The following is a 16,407-nucleotide window of genomic DNA, read 5'->3' as shown; positions in this document are numbered from 1 at the left end:
CCCTGAGCCTGGTTCTCCCAGAGGTTTCTTCCTGTTAAAAGGGAGTTTTTCCTTCCCACTGTTGCCAAAGTGCTTGCTCATAGGGGGTCATATGATTGTTGGGTTTTTCTCTGTATGTATTATTGTAGGGTCTTCCTTACAACATAAAGCACCTTGAGGCGACTGTTGTTGTGGTTTGGCGCTGTATAAATAAAAATTGAATTGAATTGAATTTTGATTTCATCAAGACTGCATGTATAAACTCAGTTCATTATGATACCACAAAATATCAAAAGTTTCAAGTTTCCACTTTTGTTAGCTCTGCCATGGCATGACCCAGCATGAACACATCTATGTTGCTGATGGTATTCAGCTAGCCATGAAAATGCTGTGTTTGATTAGAAGTCTCTACTTTTTTCTTTCACTAGCACATCATTCTCAAACTAAACTAAAAAGTATATTCCAAAGATCCAGAAATAAAACATTATTCATTATTTTTGGAGTAATACATCCTATTCATGCTGCCGTTCATGGTTTATCAAGTATATTGTCTATGACCTTTGTTCACTTTCCTCAGTCTATACTTTTCACTGTCAACTTCCAACCTGATACTGCCCCATTCTGCCGGGGTCCTGGGTTCTTGGTTTGTGGACTTTGGATTAATTTATGTTATTATATAGATGTTCTATTTGATCTCAGCTATATACGTTTATACTTGTTGATCATGCCCCTTTATATCTTAGTTCACTGTTTCATTTGCTGTATTCTGCTAAGTCTCGTGTTATTTTCTTAGCCTTCTCCTTGTGGCTTTCTGTGTCAAGATTGTGTATCATTCTGTCATCTCTGTTTATCTACCAGAGCTATTATAGTCTTATATCTTATTTTTGAAAAACAAATTATTTCATTTAGATTTTTTGGTTTCAGTTCAGTTTAGTTTCAGTTAGTCTCCAGAGTGGATTTTCCATAATGACTGGTGGATGGGGGGCATGACAAAGGATACACTGTGCAGGAGAGCCAGAGATGAATAATAATTCATGATAATGATTAAATGCATAGTGGTGAATAAACACATAATAATTGAAAAAGAAAGTGCATCATGGGAAGCCCCCAGCGGCCTATTGCCTATAATCAAAAAGGAAAGTTTTAAACCTAATCTTAAACGCAGAGAGGGTGTCCGTCTCCTGGATGTAAACTGGGAGCTGGTTCCACAGAAGAGGGGCCTGAAAGCTGAAGGCCTCCCATTCTACTTTTACATACCCTGGGAAGCACAAGTCTGAGAGTGAAGTGCTCTCAGATGTGGTTGGTGATCTGATACACATGACTACTGAAGACTACTGTGAGTAGAAGGATTTAAATATTACTGACAGTGTCTGTTTTCATTCCCCATGTGTTTCCCTGTGCTTTAGATTCATTTACGATTCTCTTTTGGACTTTGTCGTTTATGCTTCTTTTTGGAATTCATTTTTTTCGTGTTGAACTCAACAGCAGCTCGCTTTTTGTTCTTTTTTTTTTTTTTTTTTTTAGAATTTCTCATACAGCCGGTCTCACCGGACCTGATGCATTTCATCTGTAGTCGTTCTGTAAAGCTGCTCTGCTTTGCAAAATCAGGTCTAAATCTGATTTATGCAAGTCCTTCAGCACAATCTAAAACAGAAGCTTTAGCAATCTATATTTTTGTGAATCAAATCTGTTTTTATATAACTGAGACCATCATGAAATAAAGCCTGTTGAGAATCCCATCTTAATAAGCATGGAAAAATCAATTTAGCACCTACAATATGTTCCCCTAAGGCTGTGTGCATTGCTCACAAGAATACACTGTAACTGTGTGTGGGTTATTGTAGTTTTTGCCAGTCAAACACCAACACATTCATCAAGTTTAAGCTCATCCTGCATCTATCAGAAGATTTCTTAATGTATTCACTTGGTTTCCACCTCCAGCATCTTTATCTGTGGAAGTCAACAAAGCTATGCTGCAGCATCTTATCGTGCTCCATTCAGGTAAGAGCTCTGAAAGAGGAAGTATACCCCTGGCTGTTCATGTGTGCCTGAGCCTGCAAGCCATGATGCCAAGACACAGCGAGCATCTGTAGAGCAGTGGAGGGTAATGCATGCCTTGTCTCTGGTGGACAGAGGGGAGAGTGTGTTGAACTCTCCAAGAAGTGAATTTGGCCAATTTCATGCTCTTTGGCGTGTACAGTACTCACCCAGGTGCAACGCACTGTGAAGCTGGAGAAAGAATGAGGCATTAGGAGAATAAGAAGCAAACAGAACTTCAGCAATAAGCAAGAGCTTTTGTTTATTTATTCATGTAGTTCTAGCTGGAAGTGGTGGATGGGGAGTTAAAGACTGCATGCTTAGATGATGCATGTTTTTAGAAGTTTGCACCAGAGTAAATAATTTTCAGCCTTTGTTGTATTGATTATTTTCTGTATGTCAAGAAATCTACTTGAATGTGCTGCACATCCAGGAAAATCCCATAAGAATGGCAGTGAAATACCAGAGTATGGCTGGAAAACTAAGAAAATTACCTTTCCTATCTTTGAAAGGTCTTTTCAAGAATTCACACCATCAGACATGCCCCAGCAGTATGACTTTTTAGCAGCCCCTGAAAGAAGTCCATTGTGGCCTTATTTTCTTTTTTTTGTTTTGTTTTTTTGCTGCAGTTGTCCCCTCAAAATCAGCTCCAACCCGTGTCTTATGGTATCAGACACCAACATTAGCAGCAGATGTCAGGAAGTCTCAGAAGGTGTAAGAGTGGTCTTCCATGGATGGCACTTGTATTTCGTGCACATCCCCAAGAGTAGAAATGAGATGTGGGGAAACAGGAAACATTGTCCCAAATTGTTTGTCATGTGAGCAGCATGGACACAGAGCTTCACCCTAACAGGGGTCAGTTTTTTGCTTTTATGGTAAATGGACTGGTTCTTATACACTTAGGGTCAAAAGTTTTAGAACACTCCAATTTTTCCAATTTTTTATTGAAAATTATGCAGTTTAATGTCAATTGGGCTCTGAACTGAACTTACAAATAAGCAACTGCACTCTAAGAAATAAAATGTTGTATTTACTCCACCCAGTTATGTCAACCGGTTCCACACAACTGGGTTAGTGAAATATAAAATGTATGATACATTTAATTTGAACAAGAAATTTTAAGTACATCTGATAACATTTGGATAATTAAATGCAAATCAAAAGAATCATGTTGTATTAGCTGAATATCATAATGTTGATCTAACTAACCTTGTTGATTTAAATTGAGAAGACTAAATAAAACCTACTCAACCAAAACAAGCTCTACTTACTTTAAGAAATAAAATGTTGTATTTACTGCACCCAGTTATGTCAACCGGTTCCACACAACTGGGTTAGTGAAATATAAAATGTACGATATATTTAATTTGAACAACAAATTTTAAGTAAATCTGATAAATCTACTCACCCAAAACACGCTCTACTGAAACTATAGGATTAAATCACTTTAACAGAATTGCAACTTACTCTATTTAAGTTTGTAAATTAAAAAAAATCAAACACAAGTTTATTCAGTTAACCTAACTTTAATAACACTTTCTGTAAAACTTGTTGAAGCACACTTTGAGCAATTCAAATGCTTCTAGATCTTTTTTCCTAAACAATCTTTACATATATTTAAGTGCAGGAAGACAAGATACAGAATGTCATGTTAAACTCAAATGATTAAAACTGGAAAGTGTTGTGATTCCAACATTTTTAACATTAATATGGCTTAATTTAAACTTGATTGGGCTACAATGAAAAGCCCACAATACAGCCCTGCAAACAGCAGGTAGAAATTACTTTTGTGTCATTTTTGTCCATATTTAGAAAAATAACCTTTGCTTCAAAACTTAAGTGTAGTTGGATGTTGGTAAAGGTTCAAGAACAAAGAACGCAGAAAAGTGAAAGGCCTTGCAGAAGTTCTTGTGGCAATTCAAACTGAACAGTTTATGAAGTGCAAGGAGAAGGGTTCGAGAACCTTAAAGTTCAGTGTCCTCTATAGTTCAGTGCAGGCTGTTTCACTCAAGCAGTTTGTTTTTCAGAACCTGCACCTTCATGGATAGGTTGTTCCCATTCAACTCCATCAGCACCTTCTGAAGAAATTCAAATGTGTATTTCAGGTGCTTTGGGTAGCTCAGATTTAGACTGTAGATTAGTCCAAGCAGGAGGGCACAACCCTTTGCCACATCACTAAGAGCTTGCAGCACAGTGCATCCTTCTATGATGACACCAATGTCCTCAGGTGTATCTGCAGAGTTTGCTCCTTCATGTCTGACAACATAGACTCCCAAAGTCAGCTGCTCCGTTTCTCTGCTTGCTCCAAGATCCACGTCCTTTAAATAAAAATAAAAGAAAAAGATAAGTTAATTGCATACATATACATATGGACAAGTAAGTCCACCTTCCATTTCCAATCCCAAATTAAAAAAAGGAAAATAACTGATCATTTTCCTTTTTTAACTTACCAAGAATTCCTTGAACAAGTCATCTGGCTTTTCATTTAAGTAGACACAGATAGTTTTTAGAACGCATTCCCGTCGAACATCAACGCTGGGATTCTGGTGGAGATAAGAACTCAATATGAGAGAAGTTTCCTATTTTGGTTCCTTTCAACCTCTTTACAAAACAAAGTCAAAAATATTAACACATAATCCAGATAAGTGATTAAGCAATGTTTCATAACTCACATCAGTGACGTGCAGTGAGGCTCATGATTGGTAAGGCACTGACTCCTCTGAGTCAGATAAACAAATATATGAACTCAAAAATCGAAGCTTTTCAATTTTGACATTACGTGAAAGCTTTCATTTTTGCTTTAATCAATTCTAGATTGTTCAACAATATATTTAATAATTGTGCCCCTAAAAATATTAAAATTAAATAGAAGATTAGAACTGGGCAATATGGACTTAAAATCCTATCATGACATTTTGTGGTATTTTTTGCGAAAACAATAAGCCTGTTAAGGTTCTCAGTCATCCAGGTCATCGTAGTCTAAGGCGCTTGGAAAGAAAAGTGAAGCTTCTTCAGTGAAGAAGCTTCTCGGATGAGAGATGAAACGTCTTCAAGCAACTTAAAGAAGTCCAGACGCTTTTCTTTCCAAGCTTCTTAACAATAAGAGTTACAATAAAAGATCATAATAGTATTTTTGCCTATAAATCTATCAATGCAGCCTCACGAATACAAATACTGCAAATTAAATTTAGCAAATGTGCTATTTAGACAAACCAGCAGTTATTTATCTTGTTGAATTGATGATAAGTTTGGCATTAATGGAAGTAATAGTCTCAACTAAATTATCATATATTTTTTTAGAGGTTTGAAAGCAGTCTATCATTTTAATCACATAGGACGTGTGTTATCACAATATTGATAAGCGATGCAATAAGTGCCCAGCCCTACAGAAGATGCATTAAAATTTATTTAGGTTTGGTGTGTCTCATTTTTTGTGTGTAGTAAATAAATTGGTCAAATGACCTGGAAACAATTATAGAAAAATCATTCATTTTACATCAATTTATTAATTTATAAATAGGAGATCCATTGAAATAAAATTGGTGCGTCTCATTGCTTAGGACTGATTTGGTGTCAATTTGTCCTTTGTGAAATTTACTGATGTTCCCCAAGTGTGCTGCTTTATCCACTGTGTCAATGGCGCTCTCAGTGTAATGTGATTACACTGTGAATCCATATACGTGTACCTTTTATACATGTTGCCTTTAGGGTTCAGCACTGCCCTCCATCAGCCTCACTGCATGCATTTTTGCAGCACATTTATTACCAATAACATTAAACACGTAACACACATTCGTCAAATAAATTAGGTAGTCTGCATCAAGTCATCATCTGTATTACATGTGTAATCAAACATGTACGTTGGCGATTTAGAGAAACAGCAGTGGGATTGCGCATGTGTGTGTCCGCGGTGAGACACAGCATCATCATTGCCTCCTCTCAGCGTTTTACCTTGTATTTGAACAGAAAATCCGCAATGACAGCAATTTTGACCATAAAAATATTGAAATCACACAGAAACCAAATTTAAAATCTAGTGTACAAATTGAATTTCTCTTTTGTTAGTATTTTACTTCTCATTAAGGTGTCTCACTTGACTGCATGTCACTGATTCACATGTATCTACAAAATATTCAAATATACACATATTCAGTTGAAAAAAAAATCTGATTAATGACAGACACAGAAGTTGAAGAAGCATTCAAATAATTTCAGAGCTCAATCAAGGTCAACTAAAATACATACCCCATCCATGGCTGCCATGATTAAGTTGATATTGCGTTTAGCTGTTCCCCCCTTCTTTTTGAACACTCTAAGAAGGTGGTCAGCGTAGTGGTCCAGCTTGGCCATGAAAGTCGACAACAAAGGGACCATGGTGATGCGGGCGAACTCTGCAAACACCTGAAACATATTAAAAATTACAACTAGAGAGTATTCTCTATTAATTTTATTAGAGGCCACATGCAAGAATGTTACAACTTTCAGTCAAACACATTTTGTATCTTTTAAAATTAACAATTTACAGTACTTTGTTCTTCTTCAAATAAAAGTTCTTATGAAAATGACTTGCAATAACAAAGTTAGCAAGAATTACCTCAGTCTCTGAAAACAGGGCAGGCCATCTGTTTTTGACCCCTGCAATGAATGGCATGTCTTTGATGATTTCCTGTCTTCGGTGGCGATGATAGCCAATGGAACCTGATACAAGGAGTTAAATGCATTATATATAACAGTATTACACATTATTCTGCACTTCAATGACAACAGATGAACGCATGTCTTATACTTTACAAATCAAACTGTTAATCGCTTAAATCCCCAGCGTTTGACACTAAACCAGAAATTAACATGGAGTCGAATTCTTTCAAACAATGTAGCAACTTAATTGAGGCACATTTCTAAAATACACTATACATTCATTTCATTCTTCAAACTACAGGATCGCTGGCGCTCCCGGTGGTCATTACTGATGTCAGGGAGCAGGTGCGGTAGATGTTGGGAGTAATTTTAAAACTGTAGGTCTTAGTAGGCAAGTCTCACCTGAACAGGAATCGCAAAAGATTTTGGAAAATTACACCGAAGCAGGTTCAACAATATTTGTTAAATGTCTTCATACTTCTAACACGTGAGAGAGGTGTACAAGCTAGAGTGTTAAAAAATTTACCAGGCATCATTTGTTTAAAAAAAAAAAAGCAAAAGTATTCCCAAAAGTGTCAGATGTTTATCAGTTAGTATACATTAATCCAATTTGACATCCTTAAATTGTTGTACTTACCAAATAATCCTCAGATGACGATGGATTCTATCCAGGATACTAAGCATATGCAAGTCTCAGTTGAAAATGGCGATGATCAAACTTCCACACTGCACATTTGCAAACTCAAGTACGGAGAGCCTATTAGGACAATCCTCTTTAAATTAAAGTGCTCTTCATTTTAAATGAACTTTGTACGTTGGATTTAATTTACTGCATTTTGTTGTATTGAAATATTATGTTGTTAATTAAATTCAAAAACACATACTTGTGTTTAAAGTTAAAAATCAATTGGTGGCATTAGTTTTAACATAAAACATTTACATAATGCTACCAACATCAGTGTGTCATTTCTTAGAGTGTGGAGTGAAAACAGAAATTAGTGAATCAAGTTTTAGACCAAAATGTTTTCTAAACTTTTGACTCATCAAAGTAGCCACCTTTGGCAGATATAACAGCTGAACACACCTGTGGCATTCTTTCAACAATAGAAATCAAATATTCTTCAGAAAGTTCTTCCCATATCTGTTGCAGAAGTTTCCATAAATGTGGCGCTTGTAGGTTACTTTGCTTTCACTCTTCTGTCCAGTTCATCCCAAACCAGCTTGATGGGGTTTAAGTCTGGAGACGGTCTTGGGCACCCCATGTTTTCAAGCTTACCATCTTGTTCTTTTTTCCCGATGTAGTTCTGGCATAGCTTAGACTTATGTCTTGGGTCATTATCTTGCTGTAGGATGAACCCCTGACCAACTACATGAGGGTATTGTGTGGCGCTGCAAAATGCTGTGGTAGCAGTTTTGGTTCAGCGTGCCTCTCACTCTGTAGAAGTCACCAACCCTGAATCCAGCAAAACAGCCCTAAACAATCACACTTCCTCTTCCATGTTTGACAGTTAATGCCACCCACTGAGGAGCCATCGTTTCGCCTACTCGATGGCGTACAAAGATCTTGAATGATGAACCGAAGATTTCAGATTTTGATTAATCCGTCCATAATACCTTCTTCCCGTCTTCAGTAGTCCAATGGCCGTGTCAAACCTGGAGCTCAAAGTCTTCTCTTCACAGTTGAAACTGAGATTTTCTTACTATGACCACTATTAAGCTGTGCTTCAAGCTGTTGTGAGCCGCCTATCACGCAAGCTGTTAACTCTCAGAAATGTCCTCTGATTCAGTTGTGGCTTGCCAGACCTCTTCCTTTTGTCAAAGTTTGGCCCAGTTTCTGAGTGCCTTTTGATGGTGAAGGAAACTGCACTCACTGACATCTTGACTTTCTTTGCAATTTCTCTGTTGGAAAGACCTACATTTTTAAGTGTTATGATGGTCTGTCTCTCTTCCATTTTTATTTGCCTTTATCGCACCATTTTTGCAGCATCACACTACTTTCTGCAGTACAATACTGTTCAACTGATGCTTCAGTTCTAAGGTCAAATGGTGGGGAGTCCCAGATTTAAACCTAGTGGGAGTATCCCACCTAGTGCGTTCAATATCCAGTGCATAGACTCAACAAGGTTCTTCAAACCTTCCTCAGAGGTTTCATCATAATATGTTCATGATAACATTAGAACACATACTGCAGATTCATCATGATTTGAGTTGATGTGAACCTCCCATTCATTAACATCCCAGTAGTGCTAAATTGGATGGAAATTAGTGACTGTGAAGCCCATTTGAGTAGTGAACTCATTATCACATCAGAAAGAAACCAGAAAATTGTGACTTTGGTACAGTGGTCGTAAAGGAAAGGCAACGTCAGCACCAGCACACAGGTATGTTGTGGCATTCAAATGAGGCTCAACTGGTACTAACAAGCCCAAAGTATAAACCTGATATTAAGGCCAGAAAAAAGATTTGCACAAGGATTATTGTTACAGTGAGTATCACAAGCTATTGTTATACGTTCATTCAGACCTGAGATTACAGGTTATGATGCGATATAGTGATGTGGTAATACATTATAATTAAAAATGTTCTTTTAAAAGGTTTTTATCCACAGAGTTGAATGTTGTTGAACTGAGGGGGAGAATTTAATTTGATTTACTTAAAAAATATCATAGAGCTCTTATAATTCCTGTGAAAAGTTATGATGCCAGTTTGCATAAAATAGTTTTTCTACTAAATAACTGATTAGTGTTTGAGGTTAGATTCCGATGTAGATCAGTTATGAAGCACTGTCATTAAATAAATAAATAATAGTGAAAACCTTTCAGAAACTGACTCGGTGTGCGACAGAACTTACCTTCACCTAAGGTAACTTTGTCATTCACTGCAACACAACACAAAAAATCCAACACACATGCATGCACACACACACAGCTAAATGCAGACAAAAAGTCTTAATACCCTTGATATAGAGTTTTAAAAAAGCCACCAACTGAGGCAACTAATGGCAACTGTGGCACAGTTAAAAAAAACAAATGCATGCACTGTCTTATGCTTTCTGAAAAAAGAATGAGTACAGGCAGAGGTCATCAAATGTGTTTTACTGTACATTTACAAAACAACAAGAGTACAAAAAAGTCAGTCCACAGACATTTTTTGTTTGTTTGTTTGTTTGTTTTGGAGGGAGTGTATTGACATTTCATCTGACAAATGCAGCAAACAGCCTCTCAGACAGACAAGAGGGGAAGCAGAGGGATTACAATCAAACTTTCATAAAGTCTGTCTGTCTGTCAGTCTGTCTGCAGAGTGGAACACTTTGCAGCAGAGAAACCAGAGGAAACATAGAAAAATATGACATTCGTAGCGGACAACATGGCAGCAGGGATCCTGGTGGGGAAGCGCTGGGGGGCGGAGACGTCCATCTGGGAGCGAGACCCAGCTCGTTTTGGTTTTTCTGACCCCCCCCAACCCCTCATTCTTGACCAGAAAACACACTTTGTGCTTCATATTTTCTGTTGTTTTGCCATCACAACAAGAGTGCAACAGTAGTTAATGCTTTTCCAAAAAGTATACATTTTGAGAAAAAAAGTTGGCACATTCAAGAAGACTTTTTTTTTGTTTGTTTGTTTTTTTAAATATCAGACGTTTGTGTTTTTTTTTAATCCTCATAAATACAATATACATCTTTTACCCCTGTATCCAGAGCTCACAAAATACAGACACAGGTATTTACAAACCAAAGGTGAGGAGTGATCTGAGTGGCTCATAAATATTCGGAGCAATACCAAAAGCAGAATGTAAAGTCTGTTTACAGCAATAACATAGGTTTGACTCTAGGTTCCTGAAACCCTAAGCTCCATGTCTTGTTCAGCTTATTGTCTCCACAGTGGTTAGATGGGCGGGGAGCAGGAGGGTGATCAAATCATCAAAGGTACACTGATAGAATTTCTTTATCTTAATTCCTGAAAGAGAGAAATATAACATCAGTAGCTTAAACAATCAGTCTTACAGAACAAGTTATCAGGACACTGTAGTACACAACTTATTCTAGCAGTAACTTGGTATTAAGGGCCAATTTAATCCATCCATGAAGATTGAATCAGTTTTTATCAAGACTGTTTAGCTGTCAGGGTGAAGAACTTCAGACAATTTCCTCTCGATCTGAGCCACATTCCTGCAGTAATCACCTATCTTGTAAATTTTGGGTCAGCACCACTTAACAGGAAGTTAAGTGACTTGTTGACATTTCCACGATGTACCGGAGGATGCTGAAAACAGCTTCCAGCTAAAAGCTGTTTCTGGAAGCGCTGCAGTAACACAAAACACATGCAAGTGTTGCAAATAATATGATGCAATGTTTAATACTCATCTTTTAATGTGAAAATTAAGCTTTCAGCTCCATGCTGATCACAGTGAAGTTGCTACTACAAACAGGAATTCCTCTCCAAGTGGATCTAAAATGCATTTTCTTATTTTTTTTAATCACATATACAGTATACTGCTACAGTTATGGATGTAAACCAAAAGCCTGTGGGGCAGCCAATCAGAAGAAAATTAGCTCAAAGGGCAGAGGGAGGTAAAACAGCTTGTCTGAGGCAGTCTTTTATGTATGTAGTGCATTTTACTGACTGTCAATCAATTTATTTATAAGCACATTTAAAAACAGCACAGATTGACCAAAGTGCTGTACAAACAATCATGTGAACTATGCTTGAGCAGACTAGGTTCCCCATATTAAACACATATTAAAGCACTGCCAGTTGTTCCAGTTTCTGAAGATCGTGTCATGTACTGCATTTTGATTGTCATTATTCTGCATTCAGTCCAGAAAGATTGTTTCAAAAGAATCAAAAGTGATGCTACTTAACAAAAATCTAATTAACTTCATACAAAGGTCAGGATGGATGGATTTCACAAAACACTCTATGAAATTAAAAGGAGATATAAAAAGTATGAAAAAAACTTCAGTGTCTCAAACGTCCATACACACCTCTCTAATACCACTGTTACAGTGGCCTATTTAGTTCCTAGCCTCGGAGCATTTTTTAACAGGCTTGACGACATCTGCTGCCCTTCCGTCGCCCATCCTAGACTGGCCGTCTGCATCAAAGGCCACATGATAAGCAGGCAATAACACCACATGAGGAAGAGGTAACCTAATCCAGGCTTCCTGTAACTTTATTGCAAAGGAGGATTGTGCTTTCATGTGCCTGGGAAGGTGTGAAAAAGGTCAGCGTGGGTCAGTTAGGAGCATGTGGAGCAGGGGTGAGGTGTTCTTTAGTTCTCCACTGAGGGGGTGGAGGGGAATATAAGGAACCTTTGTGTGTGTGGCAAGAGAAAAGAGTGATTGTGCATGTGTGTCACTTTTACAAGTTGCTTTGCAACACTCATGTCTGATGTGCACTGAGAAGTGACCCGTGACAGAGCCATCCTTTCTCTGTTTCCTCACACATGCAGCTTTATAGTGATGCCTCGGGTTACAGCTGTAAGCTTAACAGCTACAGCATTAAAGGAATGCATCAAAGCTGCTGCACTAACCATGTCTCATAAACCACTGCGTATGTAGGTTAACACTGAATTTTGAAAGTAACCAGAGTCAAAGTTGTGGCTGAAAGCTATTTTATCCATTTAATTACATAGAAGAAAATATTTGCCCTGATCCTTTTCAGCATTGTGCCTGCATGAAATTAATTAACACAACCTTTTCAGTTTTTTCTGTGCAGTTAACCAATCCAAAACACAGATTACAAACTGAATTTACATACAATTTGAATTTAACTTTAAAGAGCTCCCATCACTTTGGATTAAGCTCCTGTTGGGTTACCCAGCTTGCTGCCTACCAACAGTAATGTCAAACTTTGTAAGCACAAATTCCCTTCAGAGCCTTCCATTCAGCTGGCACAGCGTGCTCCACCATAAAAGACACTGGCACGTCGCAAGGGAGCCTGCAGGGAGTGCATTTAAAAGAGTGCTCCCACAGTTAAGTGTGCCCTCAGAAGTGCACTCCAGAGAGAGCAGTGGTTGTGTAGGCTTAACATTGTTTCTTACTGTAAAGGTTTTGAAGCAAATGGTAGTGGCAGATCTGTATGAATGAGCCTGAGAGCATGACGGTGTGAGTGTGTGTGGGGGGGGAGTGTAGAAGCCCTCTCTGAAGTGCCTTCACATATTAGTAATGATATGTAGATTAAACTGAATCCCATGAAGAGGCTTTGTTTTCATATTCATGAATATATAAAATAATCAATTATTAAAACTATTAGAGGTGCACAAAACTCTATAACTGTTTGTTTTGCAGAATTTTACCTCATTGTGTTTCCTGGCTGAGTTGAGCCCCCGGGAGCCTGTGGAGCCTCTCGATGAGGAACTTCCTGTAGTTGAACAGTTACTAGACATCTGACCTCTGGAGAGGTAACCGGCCTTACTGCTGTACAGGATCATCTCCTCATCTGGAGAGACAGATGCAAATGGGAAAATAAAGGTGCATTTGGACATTTTGCAGCTGATCTGGACAACACTTTTTCAGATATAGGCTACGTCTACACTAATCCGGATAAATTTGAAAACGGCGTTTTCGTCTAAGAACGCCCCACATCCACACTATCGTTTTTAATCGTTTCCAAACAGTTGTTCATCCACACTGAAACGACTGAAACGCTTATGGTCCTCTATTGCGCATGCGTGAAACGTAAGATGATTTGACCTGCGGTATTTCTGTCTGCTGTTTATTTACTTTCCGGCTCTTTAAAACGCCGTGGCAAAATGTCGAGGAAAGGTTTTTTAAATGGACTAACAATGAGGTGGAGGTGTTGCTGCGAGTAACACAAAAGTACACAGTTGCAAAAGTGAGTGAGAATTAAAGAATTTGAAGAAAAGCTATCTGGAGCATGTACAGGCTGATGTAATAGGGCTGTCAAAATTGAGAGCAAACAAAACAACGCCCTCCGCAGTCTTAGTTTAATTGGTCACATGACTGGATCATATGACTAAAATGCGTCATCGTTTCCGAAAGCCTGCGGTTACGCTGTCCACACTGCAACGCGAAAATGGCGTTTTCAAATGTATCCGCTTTGGAGAGCGTTTTCAAAAAGCTCAGTTTTCCTTGACCATGAACACCGTCTCAGTGTGGACAGAAGGCCAAACGGAGAGAAAACGATGCGTCCACACTAATGCGTATTAGTGTGGACATGGCCGTAATCTTATTGTTTTGTCTCTCAGCTTCGCTTCACTCTCAGACCTCTGGTTTACTGCTGCTTTCTAGAGTATTCAGAATTAGAATAACAGGCAGAGCCTTCAGCTTTCAGGCCCTTCCTCAGTGGAACCAAGTCCCAGTTTGGATTCGAGAGACATACACCCTCTCTGCTTTTAAGATTAAGCTTAAGACTTTCATTTTTAATAAAGCTTATAGTTAGGGCTGGATCAGGGTCAGGCTATAAGGGCGAACACAGGACCCTGAGTCCCCGTACGCTGCAATAGGTCCAGACTGCTGGGGGTTTCCCATGATGCACTGAGTGCGTGTCTTCTTCACTCACAAATTTAACTCAGTATGTGTTTATTCACCACTCTGCATTTAATCATTAATCTTTAGCTCCCTTCCACAGCGTATCTTTGTCCTGTCCACTCACCCCAAAAGGCCAATGCAAATGGCCGCCTCTCCCTGAGTCTCGTTCTGCTTGAGGCTTCTTGTAAATGGGAGTTTTTCCTTCCCACTGGTACCAAAGTGCTTGCTGATAGGGAGTCATCTGATTGTTGGGGTTTCCTCTATTGTAGGGTCTTTACCTTACGACAGGGGTGTCCAACTCCAGGCCTAGGGCCAGTGTCCTGCAGGTTTTAGATGTGTCCTTGATATAACACAGCTGATTTAAATGACTAAATGACCTCCTCAGCAGGTCTTGAAGTTCTCCAGAGGCCTGGTAATGACATAGTCATTTGATTCAGGTGTGTTGACCCAGGGTAATATCTAAAACCTGCAAGACACCGGCCTTTGAGGCCTGGAGTTGGACACCCCTGCCTTACAATATAAAGCACCTTGAGGCAACTGCTGTTGTGATTTGACGCTATATAATTAAACTGAAATTGAATTGAATATATTTCCATCCAAATGAATTCAATAACCACACATTTACCCAGATTTTTTTTTGGAGTTGGGTATGGAAAAACAACACTGAGTTTTCACATGATATTCTGTGAGGGATACACACTGCAGGATTTTTAGATTCTCTGAGCCATGCCTTTTGTTTTTGACAATGGCCAGGAGAGCTGGCTTCACGGTTATTTTGCAAAGTCATTTATAAAGAATGACATGTTGCAAACAGACCCGTTTCACTCTCCCGTGTAATACTGCAGTGCAGTAGTGGACCATGGTGCATCATTATGTGGAAGAGGCTTCATCAGCCGAGTGCATAAGTGCTGCCTTTTCTTCCGCTTTCTTCTTCTGCAAGAAGCACAACATTTCCAAGAGAGCCCACACTCTCTGTCCTAAATTTGATTTGTCTAACCTTAAACTGCATTATGGCTGAAATACAACACACTTACTGTCAGTGTGTCTCTGTCCCGAGCCTTTTCGCTGCTGGCTATTAATGCTATATTCAGTCCTCTCCAGGGAGGACAGGGTGCCGTTTGTCACACAGTTGGCCTCCATGCAACCCTGGGGGTCCTGTAACCTGCCCTCTTCTGGGGGTGGTTCTGGAGGAGGGGGCAGGTCTAAAAAAAATGAGATACAGGGAAAGAGCATTAAAACTTTAAGAAAGAACTTTTTGTTTCCATTTTCATTGTCAGGTTTCTGTTAAAAAACAGTTTTCTTAGTTTCCAAAAAATGACAGCTTTTTCCTCATTTCTCTCTTTGTTTTCTTTGCTAATTGAGAAAAGTGAAGAGACTTACAGTCTTGATTTCTTGATGGAAATTGAAATGATTATTCACTTATTAAGATGAAAGGTCTTGTTCTTGTTCCTGCCAAGGCTATGGATTCACATTGGACTGCAATTTCAGATTTTTATTTCCGTTTCCAGTGATAATAATCATGCTTATCCAGTAAACATATTACAGTCTGTAAGCTGAGATTACAATTTCCATCCATAGTCAGGAATGCCAGCCTCTCATCTTGCATTTCTAACAGAGCTGTGGACAGTCACAGTATCTGTGATTCGCATATTTGAATCTGCCCACCTCCTTGTATGTCTCTTCTGTAAGCTGAAGTCTTAGACACTTTTTTTTTCACTCTTGATTTTTGGTTTGGTGGAGTACTTGTATCAGCGGGGGAGGAGCGACTGTGCACTGTGGGCGAAAAGGGATAAATAATCAATAGCAAGGAGACGATGCAGAAGGATTACTCACATGACAAACACTAAATCAACTTTAAATCAGCTTCCAGGGTGGGGGCTGCTACTCTGTATTCTGTACGCGTGTGCACGTCAGCCACTTTACCTGGTGTGGTCGTGCTGATGCTGTCTTCATTCAGAGCTGGGCCCTGGCTCTGGAGGCAGCGATGGGCAGGACTCTGGCACTGCAGCATGCCAACCTCTGATGAGCTGTGATGCTGTTGGCCGGAGAGGCTGGGGTTGGACTGGGTGAGCAGCGGGCTCGGTGCCTGGGGAACTGGCATGGGACCGCAGGGTAACCTTCTGCTTTGGGAAGTGAGGGCAGCATGTTACTGGAGCAAAAAATAAACTGAAGCAGAAGCTAAATCTTGTAATGTTTAGGAGTGAGGTTTACTATACAGCTAAACACATGATTTTTGGCATGATTAATAATGTGATTTTATT

The 16,407-nt window shown here is 39.1% G+C and overlaps 2 protein-coding genes across 5 annotated transcripts in view; both read right to left on the bottom strand.

Moving 5' to 3' along the window:
* Nucleotides 1–3,040: 3,040 nt before the first annotated feature.
* LOC146378661 (uncharacterized) lies at nucleotides 3,041–9,650 on the bottom strand. Its single transcript, XM_084941582.1, has 4 exons — nucleotides 6,611–9,650; nucleotides 6,262–6,417; nucleotides 4,467–4,559; nucleotides 3,041–4,334 (listed from the first exon to the last, which is right to left on the bottom strand). Exons 1-4 carry the CDS (start codon nucleotides 6,665–6,667, stop codon nucleotides 4,020–4,022), a joined length of 621 nt encoding a protein of 206 aa, XP_084797708.1. The 5' UTR covers nucleotides 6,668–9,650; the 3' UTR covers nucleotides 3,041–4,019.
* An 84-nt stretch (nucleotides 9,651–9,734) lies between these two features.
* The window catches only part of robo3 (roundabout, axon guidance receptor, homolog 3 (Drosophila)), a 156,268-nt gene continuing 149,595 nt past the window's right edge, over nucleotides 9,735–16,407 (bottom strand). For 2 of the 4 annotated variants that reach the window (XM_084941566.1, XM_084941568.1), the window contains exons 23-27: nucleotides 16,070–16,269; nucleotides 15,812–15,919; nucleotides 15,181–15,348; nucleotides 12,952–13,094; nucleotides 9,735–10,610 (exon numbers count right to left, since the gene is read on the bottom strand). In XM_084941566.1, coding sequence (XP_084797692.1) covers nucleotides 10,599–10,610; nucleotides 12,952–13,094; nucleotides 15,181–15,348; nucleotides 15,812–15,919; nucleotides 16,070–16,269 — 631 coding nt within the window. In that variant the 3' untranslated portion in view covers nucleotides 9,735–10,598. The other 2 variants (XM_084941567.1, XM_084941569.1) reach the window with 2 other exon arrangements.

This window comes from Perissodus microlepis, chromosome 10 (genome assembly GCF_051167445.1).
Source record: "Perissodus microlepis isolate ML-2025 ecotype Zambia chromosome 10, ASM5116744v1, whole genome shotgun sequence".
NCBI classification, from domain to species: Eukaryota; Metazoa; Chordata; class Actinopteri; order Cichliformes; family Cichlidae; genus Perissodus; species Perissodus microlepis.
Note: the sequence above shows the minus strand (reverse complement) of the source record. Positions and strands in the feature narration are given on the sequence as shown.

Coding starts and splice junctions, on each gene's coding strand:
- LOC146378661 (XM_084941582.1), bottom strand. CDS start 6,667: ATGCCATTCATTGCAGGGGTCAAAAACAGATGGCCTGCCCTGTTTTCA. Junction 6,418..6,610: donor CCCTGTTTTCAGAGACTGAG/GTAATTCTTGCT, acceptor AATATGTTTCAG/GTGTTTGCAGAGTTCGCCCG. Junction 4,335..4,466: donor ACTTGTTCAAGGAATTCTTG/GTAAGTTAAAAA, acceptor TTTTATTTAAAG/GACGTGGATCTTGGAGCAAG.